This window comes from Lactuca sativa, chromosome 5, assembly GCF_002870075.4.
Source record: "Lactuca sativa cultivar Salinas chromosome 5, Lsat_Salinas_v11, whole genome shotgun sequence".
Lineage (NCBI taxonomy): Eukaryota > Viridiplantae > Streptophyta > Magnoliopsida > Asterales > Asteraceae > Lactuca > Lactuca sativa.
This window is the reverse complement of record NC_056627.2, coordinates 273,675,238-273,687,185: the sequence shown is the minus strand read 5'-3', so window position 1 is coordinate 273,687,185 and position 11,948 is coordinate 273,675,238. Positions and strand designations below refer to the sequence as shown.

The 11,948-nt window shown below is 29.5% G+C and overlaps 1 protein-coding gene across 1 annotated transcript; it reads right to left on the bottom strand.

The window, feature by feature from the left end:
• Window positions 1-500: 500 nt before the first annotated feature.
• LOC111918681 (scarecrow-like protein 21) lies at window positions 501-3,359 on the bottom strand. The gene is made up of 2 exons (XM_023914310.3): window positions 3,008-3,359; window positions 501-2,124 (listed from the first exon to the last, which is right to left on the bottom strand). The coding sequence occupies exon 2, from the start codon at window positions 2,042-2,044 to the stop codon at window positions 623-625; it is 1,422 nt and encodes a 473-aa protein (XP_023770078.1). The 5' UTR covers window positions 2,045-2,124; window positions 3,008-3,359; the 3' UTR covers window positions 501-622.
• Window positions 3,360-11,948: the final 8,589 nt, after the last annotated feature.

Sequence of the window (11,948 nt, the reverse complement as noted above, 5' to 3'; positions counted from 1 at the left end):
TCTTAGATTGGAGGTCCCGGTTTCTCATTTGGGCGTTAGCGAATTTTACTAATTCTATGATATTAACTTGTAACCACTAACTAGCCGTTGAAAAAAAATAAACTTTTTTACTAATTTTATGATACTAACTTCTAACCACTAACTAGCCGTTAAAAATGATATAAATTATAATTGATGGGTTTTATAAATAAATCGATAAAAATCATTCACTTTCATAGAATTTTTTAAAACTATTTTAGGTTGATGGATGTTGAAATATTAGGAAAAGAGTTAACCAAAAAGGTTATTGTTATGGATGTTTTTGACCAACCACACAATATTCAAAGTTTTACATGTTGACATCAAGGGTGGCAATGGTAGGCACCATATACCAATTCTCAAATCCTCATATATATCCCAATCCCTCAAAACATTCATTATCTTAACTTTAGCTTTTTGAGACTACAAAACAAAAAACGTATCTACAATATTTAAGTTTTCTACGAGCATAAGATCAAAACTGCAAATGAAAGACAAAGATTTGAACCCTATTTTCAGATTTAAGCAGATCAAATTCAAAATGTAGATAAAGAAATGATCACTTCTATTTATAGAAAGATGGTTACAATTAGACAAATCTTGTTCATTTCCAAGCGCAAGAAGCAACCAAATCTCTATCCATCCACCCAAGATACAAAGCGCCATCCCTTTCTTCAAGCCTATACCTATCACTATACTTCTTTAACAAAGTCTTAATTGTTCCATTAACCAAAGAACTCAACGGGTACGGGTTAAACCCGGCCATCCTAAATCTCAACTTCCATTTCCCAAGTAGTTCATGCCTTTCCACCCTCTCATTCCCTTCACATGCAATTATATTCACCACATCTTTTGCTAAACAATATTGTTCCACATTTATCCTCTCCTTATGCCCTCTTGGAAGACTCTCATCCATCGATTCAAACATCGCGTTATAGTAATCAAGAGCCTCAAGAAAACGAGGGTAAAACGGGGAAGTGTTCGTGTTCGATTCCTGCTCAATTAGGGTTACAACTTTCGGTTTCAAACTCTTCACCACCCGTAAAATCCGGTCCCGGTGATTTTCGGTACTCACACTTTCATCCGCCATGTGATGCAACACAAACGCGAAGTTGACCGCCAAAGCCTCCCCAGGCCGGAGTCGGAATTGGTCAACTCCGGCTTTGGAAACGGAAATGGAAATGGAATTGAACTCGAATGGGACATTGAAAGATCTCGCGAGCTTACACAGTCGTTGACCGACATTGACCGACATGGAGTCGGTGAAGGCGGTTATACGGATCCGGGGCGGCCCGCCCCGGCGGGCAGCAAACGCTTGGATTAGCGGGATCCATTGACTTCCTTGACCGATTTGAAAGTCAACAATGTGGACCTTTTTTTCGTTCTTCATTGCCTCGGCAATCGCACCATTTGCTGACATGTAACCGAATTTGAAATACGGGCAGATTTCATGTAACATGTTTGTGTATGATAAAAGGTTGTGGGTCCCACTCCCAAGGTCATTGCATAATGAAGTTTTTTGAGCTGAGAGGCGAGCCACGAGGCCTTCTAGCATGTAAGCTCCGAGGCGTTGGATTGGTTCTCCGGCGACTGACACCATCTCCCGGAGCTCCGATATTAAAATTCCGGCGGTTGAGAAATCGTTGTTTGAAATTGCATCTGCACACGCGATTAGAACTTGTTTCAGGTCACGTTTTGGAACACCCTCCACCATTTCTTTCCAGATTTCCATGTCTTGAAGCTCGATTCCACCATTTCCAACCAAATCTTCATACAGATCTGAAAACATCACAGTCTCCAATTGCTTCAATTTATGCTTAAAGTTGACCAGGTCTTCAGTCACCGGAGAAAAGGAGTTGTACATGGTGGTGCAACTGTTATCTGCGGAGGAGGATTCCAGGGTGGAATATGGGTCGGGTTTGATGAACAGATTGCTTCTTCCATGGTTGATGTTATCTAAAGTCTGAAATTGGGGTTTATAAACATCGTATTCTTGCATTGATGGGTAATACCAGGTGTTCGACATGGTTGATCTTTTGTTTTGGGGTAATTGTGTAGAAGAACAGGGTACAACTCTTAATTGCAGGTAATTTCAACTTCAACGATCTGCACAAAAGGAAGAAGCTTCATATTAAGATAACAAATTTGAAAGTCATGGTCAAGAAATTGGAAATTCGGTCTATGTTCTCCATTGATTACATGGAAAAAAATTCGCTAAAAAAGCAACTATAATTTGTAAAGCCTTTGTAGAAGTTAAAAAGAAAAGCGAATTAAATTCATAAGCATAAATCTGCACTGAATTCTAAATAGCTTAAGATTCATTAATTTATGGCAGAAAATTCCATTAAATTGCAAATAATTGAGGTTGAAAAGGACCCATCTCAAATTTTTAATCTTTTTGTGGAGATCACCCCAAATCGAATCGGATTTACAACTATTAATCATTTTCAGTCATTTTTACTTCTGGGTTCATCAAAATGGTATAAGGTTAAGTTTTACGAACATGGAGTAACTTGCAAGAATATTATGTCCTTAAACAAGAACCCATCTCAAATTTTCAATCTTCCCTGAGAAATCCAAATTCGATTTGGCTTTTAAAAAGGTTCACCATTATCATACAATGTTTACTCGATCACAGCCACAAATTCAACAAAATGGATGAAGATGCCCTCAAACTGCAGGTAAATCGACTGTAATCCAAGAAAGTTATGCCTTTTTAACAAGAATCCATCTAAACTCAATGACTCAATCCTCCTTACTAAATTTCCCCCAATTTGGATTGGGTATGAAGCCCTCACCATCACCATCACCATCATCATCCATCTTTGCTCTGTCATACCCTCCCTAACCAATAAAACCCTAACTCTAATTCAAGTACAAAAAAAAAATGATCTTTTCTCCCAGGTAAAAGACATGCACAAAAACACACAGTCACACACCCACAGAGAGAGAGAGAGAGAGAGAGAGAGAGAGAGAGAGAGAGACCCACCTCTGAAGACACCATTAAAATGAATTCTTGAGCTGAAGTATCTGCAGGAGAGTACTAAAATCGAAAAACTTATCAGTCCAGTCCAGTAAAGCATGAAGGGGAAGTTCTTGAAGAAAAAGAGGAGGAAGCTGATCGTGGAGATTCTGAATAATGAACAAATATTTTATAAGAAAAGAAGTGGACGAATGAGAAGAGTTATTTGGTGATAGGCGTATGTAGGAGTACAACTTGGGTTTTGAATGCCACAGTGAAAACGCAAGTGAAATAGAAATAGAAAGTTAATAGAGCCTAAAGAGGGAAGGAGGAGATGCAGGTCACCTAGGGGCTACCGGGCTAGGGGAAGGAGAGACAATGAGACATGTGGTGTTAATTATACAGTCCGAGTTTGCTACGTGTTATTCAATTATAATAAAGTAAATACATCATAATCTAGAAAGATTTTCGATTAAATTTTACAAGGGCATACAATTTTCGTCTTTGTAATTTCAAAACTGATCCCTGTAATCTACATCACATGCGTCCTATTTATCTTAAAACTAATTTTTGTGTAACAAACTTGTTAAGTATTTATACATAAGAGTCCTGTTAATATTAAGTTATATACCATCCTCACACATCAACTTTATCTTTTAGGTCATTATTACTATATCATTTAGCCTAATCATTTTTACTTCTTTTAATATTAGTTTTAGTTATTTTATTATTACTTTTTAAGTTATTTGTTTATAAAATAAGACAAATTAAAACAATACAAAATAGTATTTTCTTTGGTTACATAATAATATAAATAATATTATAGAAAAATATATTGCGAACAAAAAAGATTGTTATATGTAAAGGTTTTCAAAATAAAAAAGTTTATGGCTGTTTTGATTTTTTTTCTCTAAAACCTAAGGACGTGATGAATTATATATATATATATATATATATATATATATATATATATATATATATATATATATATATATAGGGTAAAGTGAATATACCTAACAACCTTATATAAGCTTAGGTACCTAAACCACATCATACTACGTAATTTTGTATCATATTTACATTTTATTCACCCAAAGTTCTTAAAATTCAACCTTGTAACTTGATTGCTTCCAAAATCTTTGGACTTTCAGCATTATCTTTCTTCAAATGATGTCTTTCTATCGGAGACCTCCTAGTGGGCTTCATATATTACCGTTACAAATCAAATGATGTAAGAGGAATATAATGGTGAATGTCTGAAAATCTTGGAAGTAAATCAAGTTAAGGGTTGAAGTTTAAGAACCTTAGACGATTACAATGAAAATATAATGCAAAACAATGTAGTATAATGTGGTTAGGTACCTAAGCTTATATAAGGTTGTTAGGTATATTCACTTTACCCATATATATATATATATATATATATATATATATATATATATATATATATATATATATATATATATATATGGCTAGGTTATAATATAGATGGACAACTATTGTGTAGACGTGTGTATAATGTTATTTTATGAAAATTACTAAGAGAATATTTGTTTAGTAACGTGAATACGTTCAATCTCACAGAACTATTCTTATTTTAATGGATTCTCACAAATTCTAATTCATTTTTGTTATAATTCATTTTTGTTATAATTCATTGTTTTTTATTTATTTTAATTTTTACAGAATACAACTCAATAAATATCCTGATAACATTCCTTGTATAAGCCGGTCCTGAAAAATGAAATATTCTTAAAGGCACAGGACGAACAAGAAAAAAGGGCCCTTATCTTTATTATAATTTTGTATTTTTAAATAAAATATATAATGAAAAAAATTGGGCCCCGTGCAGCTGTCCACTTTGCCCCCCTTTTAAGCCCCCCATGTGTATAATAACCTTATAGACGATTTAATTAATGAAAATGCTTGATAATTAAAATAATTATATAAGATTGAACGTATTCATATTAACAAAAAACATATTTTCTTTGTAATTCTCACAGAATAGCATTATCCACGTCCACACAATAGATGTCATATATATATATATATATATATATATATATATATATATATATATATATATATATATATATATATATATATACCCGTATTCTAATAAATAAGTACAATCATGCCACGTGTCAGTCTCTTAGACCCCCAACCAATAAGTTTTCCCGCTTTTTTTTATGAAACCCTATTACGTAAATGCCCTTTAAGAGACTGAAATCAAAAGATCGAGTTGCAATTGCAATAAATCCCCAAAAATCCGGAAAAACCTGCATTCAAAATATGCAACCAATCAATTAAAATTAATAAAAGATTTCAAAATAATATGAAAAATCGGTTCTTCAAATTTGAAATTTGAAAAACCCGGTTTAATATGGCAGTTTGTTAATTGTGATTAGAAATTAAATAAATTGCAGTGATTAAATCCCAAAAAATCTGCCCTTATTTATCAAATTCCGAAATATATATAATTATACCATTTATACGCTTATTTAGTTTTCAGGATTTTGCTCCATAAAATTCTTTCAAAACGTTATTCTTCTTGAGTTTTTCTTAAATCCTTCTTGTCGGTACCAAGTTTACTAGAAAATCGTTTTCCTCCCTGTTAATTCTGCAACGCTTCCATAAACAAAAATCAGGTTAGTATTTTCAAATTTATTTGTAGTATTAATTTAACATTTAACATTATGAGTAATCTTCTTCTTCTTTTTCTTATTCTTCTTAATCGTCTTCTTTTTCTACCTCTTCAGTTATTAACACGATGGCAACATGAAAAAATGATTAACAATAACATGTATCTTTGTTAAAAAAAAAATTCGAATTCAGATCCAAAGCTTTAACAACTTACGTCTAATAGGTTGACACCCTTCAAAACATGAAATTTACTTATTTGCAATTACAAGTTTATTGATTATTCATAGGAACCTAATAGCCGTGAGTCTTATTTTTCATAATTAAGTTCATCTAAAAAATGATTTAAATGTACCCAAAATTAAATAAAGGACAAAAAGGTTGTAATATTTTGTTGTTACTGTGAACCTATTTATATCACTGTACTTTTAATTTACCTTGCTATAATAACGATGATATAAATAAGTGATATGTTTGTAAAAAAAATAGTCGGATTCATATCCAAAGCTTTAACAATTCCAGTATGTTTTGTTTATTTGGCTTTTAAGCTTTCTTTGTTTTGCTGTTACTGTGGACCTAATTACAACATTGTACTTTCAATTTACATTGCTCTAATCTTTAATTTTGTATAAAGATAGTCAAGTAGGCCGGACATTCGGTATTCATATTTATTCGCATGTGTTAAATTATAACTGCATATATTAGTATGGATATCATATTTGGTATAAATAATTTTTGATAGACCATAATCATTTATGTATCAAATACTATGTTTAATTAACTTTATAGAATTTCACAATTCATTGATGTTAGTATTTTATTGAAATGACCATTTTGCCCTTACTTTTATTTTTGTATGTTTATAATTGTGTTGTATTTATTGGCAATGTACTTTACATTTTCTTTTTAAAACCTTTTTTTTATAAATATATGTTATGTCTAATACAAATTATTAAAATATTCCCATATGATAGCTACAAAATTTACTTTTCTAAAAAAAAATTGACCTGTCAATCTTGATTTTACTATCAAGGTAAAAATATTAAAGTTATGGACCCTTAAAAACAACACAAATCCTAACGATTTCCATTCAATTGAAATGATTTTCGTAGATGAAAAGGTATATCCTACAATTTCATAGTAATTAGTTTTCTTCTAATTTTTTTTATTTACAATTTCATAGAATTGTAATTCTTATACTAATGTACTTTAAAAATTGCATTTCTTTATTTTGTAAAAAAAATGAATTTAAAATAAAAAATTTAATGACCATTAAATCCATTTTATTAGATTGTATGACTTATATAACAATAACTTCAATGTACTTTCAAATGTAAATAATTTATTAGATTGTATGACTTATATAACAATAACTTCAATGTACTTTCAAATGTAAATAACTATAATTTGAGAAAATCGAATATTATTTTAAAAAATTAACATTTTAACAATTTATTGGTATTCTATGTTTTATAGCAATGTACTATGTAATAATCTTTGTTATAATTTGTAAAAATGGAATGTTTTTAGAAACATCTTATGATTTTTTAAATTCAAGGACGATTCTCTAATTTTACATCTACACAGTTAACATTCTATAAAAGTATATCTTGGTTACGTATATGTTTAAAAAAAATTTCAAAACAGCAATGTACTAATCTATGTTATAATTTACTTTAATTAATTTAGCATTTTTTATCATTTGATGTTCATATGTTTATGGAGAACTCACGTTTGTCCATAAGAATTCCAAACATCCCATAAACTAGGCCTCAACATGTCCATGACCTATAATGTAAACAGAGAAAAAGAAATGTTATATAGTTATTCATTTAAATAAACTAAAAACTCATCAAGTATTAGCATATACCATAACATAGTAATCTATTTGTTTTCCTTTATAATCAACTTTAGGCACTCCATGACTCCCACCCATAGTACTGTTCCACCAAGAAAAAACAAATCCACTTCTTTAAATTCAAAAAAGAACAATTTTAATCTGTTTACTAATCACAAAAACATAATGTGCACATACTTTTAAACTTGCCAGTCGTATGGAGGACCATAACTGCAACCTTTGTTGTTTCTATGCTCAAACTTAAGAGCTACCTGTCACAAGTCACAACCAAAATTAAAGAAGATGAATTGCAGAAATCAGATTTTATATAAAATATAAGCTTGATTGTTTGATGCAAGAACATTACCTCTGTAGCACCAAGACCTGATATGCGATCAGTTCCACCAGATACACGACGACAAACAAATACTTGACCAAATCCACCTTTCCCTAATTTTCTTTCGACCTTATATTGAGGTGATCCACCTACTTGAACCTGAAAATCAATGCATTTTATAAGTAAAGAAGCATTACAAAAATCGAATGAGCAATAGACAAGATACCCTTTCATGAAATGGGGCGGTATTCCCTTCTTCTTCCTGGCCTGTAACCCTGTTAGCGCTTTAGCCACCGCTTACATCCGCCATTGCTACTTTGAATGTCTCTTCTCCGGTTTCCTCTGTTCGCTTTTTATCCTCCTCTGCTTTAGAAATGACAACCACCAACTATTTTGCTAAACCCACTTTCTTCTTCTTAGTCAGTAGCCTCGGCTTCTTTTGTTGCTTCGGCTCAACACCAACCGCCGCCGCTTCCCTAGCTGCAGTCGCTCGAGTTTTAACGTGATTACCCACCAAATGCTCTGATCGCTTATTGGGCCTACCTTCTTTCTTCTTCTTCTTCTTCTCGACTACAGGAGCACGTGCACGACATACTCAAAATTCGTTCAAATTGGGGACAGAACAAATGGAAATGGAATAAGCCCTAAGTTGGAAATGAGGATGATGACACGTGATTCACATCAGGTAATGACTTTAGGGTTACAGTAGAAGAAGGAGAAAGAGAGTTGTTGGGATAGTATTGCTTTCTTCACCCGATTTCTTTCTGCATATACAACACACGTTACGAGTTACAGTTCGTATGGTTATCTACTCTTATTTGGATCCGACTCCGACCCATTTTTAGCTTTGGATCTGACTCGACTCATTTTAACTTTAATATCTTTAATTAAATTCACTGGTACACAATATAAACAAATATACAAATTATATTATAAAAAAAATTATAATTCATAAGTTATCAAAATTAATGAAATATTATTTTATTAAATAATTAATTTTTAAATTCAATTCAAAACCAACACCCGTGGGTTCCACGGGTTTTAACATAGTATATATATATATATATATATATATATATATATATATATATATATATATATATATATATATATATATATATATATATATATATATAAAAGATCTTTCTTAACAAAACAAATAAATATATAATCCTAAAAAATCTTAGTATATCTTTGATAACGTTAACCCATCAAGAATTCTAAAAAGTTCACATCGGTCAAATTATGAAAGATACGGCATTCCTTTCCAAAAACCTATATACATTTCATATATTTTTTTTAAAATTATTATAATTTTAGAATTTGAAAATTTTAAAATAAATATATTCACGTTTTCCTTGACTTTTGCTATAAAATAGATTTTTTAATTTGAAATAGTTAGGGTATAATAGAGACTGTAGTGGTCTAATTGCTAAATTTGTTTGGAGATTTGAAGAGTTCTATTTAAAAAGTCGAACAAATATTATATTCTTTTTATTTACAATCGTATAAATCGTTCATTTACTGTATGTAAATAGTTACATGTAAGCCAAAGTAGTTAATACATTTCAAAGAACTAATCTGCTACTCATAATATATATATATATATATATATATATATATATATATATATATATATATAAATAAAGAGAAAAGAAAATTATTTTTTCGGAAAACAATGTAACCAAAAAAATTATTAATGATAATAATTATGTTGATTAAATAGATATAATAGACTATTGTGTATTAGCTTGGTATGTCCAAAGAAAAATCCCTACATATAATCATTATGATCAGTTCTAACAAGTTACAACCGGTCATAATTGTCATATGAAAACATTTCTAACAAGTTTGTTACTTAAATGTATACTAAAAAACGAAGTTACCTAGATGTAAAGAAAACGAAAAGGTAATTATCCTGCAGGGGTGGACGCATGATTTCATAGTAGAGGTTGCACGGAAAGATTAGGGGTTGCACGATAGTAGAAAAAATAAAAATTTTAAAAAATTTCGAAATTTTTTCCACTGCGGCAGGAAAATTTAGGGGTTGTCGGTGACACCCCGGAACCCCCCTAAATCCGCCCCTGTTATCCTGATAATTCAATTTGTCTTCTTTTTTATTTTAATCTTCTAATTTAACATAAATGATAAATATTTTTAAAACAATGTTATTTAGGTCAATATCTTTTTAAATTACACTACTTTGGTAAAAAAAATCCAAATTTGACAGGGAAAAAACGCATCGTCATTTTATAGAATTTATTGTTTAAGATATTAAATATAAAAAATAAAATTTATTAGAGACTAGAAGTATCAGAGATGGAGACCAATAACATGAAATAGAACACCGTCTTCAATGAAGTTTGATCCATGTATTACATAAATTTAAAATACAAAAAATAGACGTAATTTTAGCTATACTGATAGCATTGTTCTTGTCTCATATATATATATATATATATATATATATATATATATATATATATATATATATATATATATATATATATATATATATATATATATATATATATATATATATATATATATATATATATGGTTAGGTTCATTTGAGACCACCTATATTTTGTGAGACCGTAAGACACATTTTTTTTATTTTATTTATTTATTTATTTAGTTACTTCAAGTTTCGAAAATAATATTTAAAAAAAGAATTTTTTGATTTTTCCATTTATTTTGCATTTTAAAATTATTTTTAGAATATGTACAGTGTAATATTCTATTTAAAATATTTCACGTATTTTTCAAAAAAAAATAAAATTTTATTTATTTATTTATTTAGTTAATTCAAGTTCCAAAAATAATATTTAAAAAAAGAATTTTTAAATTTTTCCATTTATTCTGCATTTTAAAATTATTTTTTAGAATATGTCAGTGTAATATTCTATTTAGAATATTTCACGTATTTATCAAAAAAAAAAAAACGGAATTTTTTTTATTTTTTTTTAGTTAATTCAAGTTCCGAAAATAATATTTAAAAAAAGAATTTTTGGATTTTTCCATTTATTTTGCATTTTAAAATTATTTTTAGATTTGGTCTCACGGTCTCACAAAATTAGAATGGTCTCAAATGAACCTGAACCTATATATATATATATATATATATATATATATATATATATATATATATATATATATATATATATATATATATATATATATATATGCTATCAAAAACGGCTCTAACCTGGTCGTGACCAATTTAAATGCTCATAAATGGTCATAAATATTATTTTAAGGAACTTGAATTAAATATATTAATATTGTAAACATTATGATCGATTGTCTTAATAAAAAGAGAAACTGACTTATCAGGGTAATTATTTTTTTTGAAGTGTTAACATATGACCATTATGACCGGTTGTAATTTGCTACAGCCGGTCATAATGGTTATATGTAAATACTTTCAAAAAGTTTGTTAACTAGATATATACAAAAAAAAAGTTACCTAAATGTGAAAAAACGAAAAGATAATTACCATGATAAGTTAATTTCCCTTTAAAATAATAGATTTGTCAAAAATATTTAATAAAACCGTAGAAAATAGATTAAGTCTCTATTTAAAAAGTGCAATTGCATTAACTATTTTTCAAGATTTAATAAAAGTTAGCTATTGTACTAAAATGTCCTCAATTTTCACATAGGTGTAACCACAAAAAAAAACTGTCTATGAAAATATTTTCTTTTGACACATAGGATGTTATATCATATCCCTCATCTATGAAATGTGTCAATGGACTTGACATTGATTTAATTACATAGGAGCATATACGATTTTTATTTGGTGATCGATTGGTGATGTTCAGAAGGGAAAGAATTTTGTTTACTAACCAAATTCATACGTGACAGTTTTCATTCAGATGTTAATAAGGAACTATAGCGCATTGATTCAATGTTTGGCGACGTTGTTTCCAATAGCAAATATATAGCTCGTTGACAGTTGATTATTTGGATTGATTTATGCATAATGAGAATTATTTCCACATATCAGATAAAGATGATGTGAAAGAATGTTTATTTCACATTTCATGTGAAGGGTTTTAAGAAAGGAGAAGAAAAAAAAAGTTACAGTGGCATGTCGTACATTAATGAGGATTTAGAGAAATAGAACAGAAATTTTATAGGTACCCCTC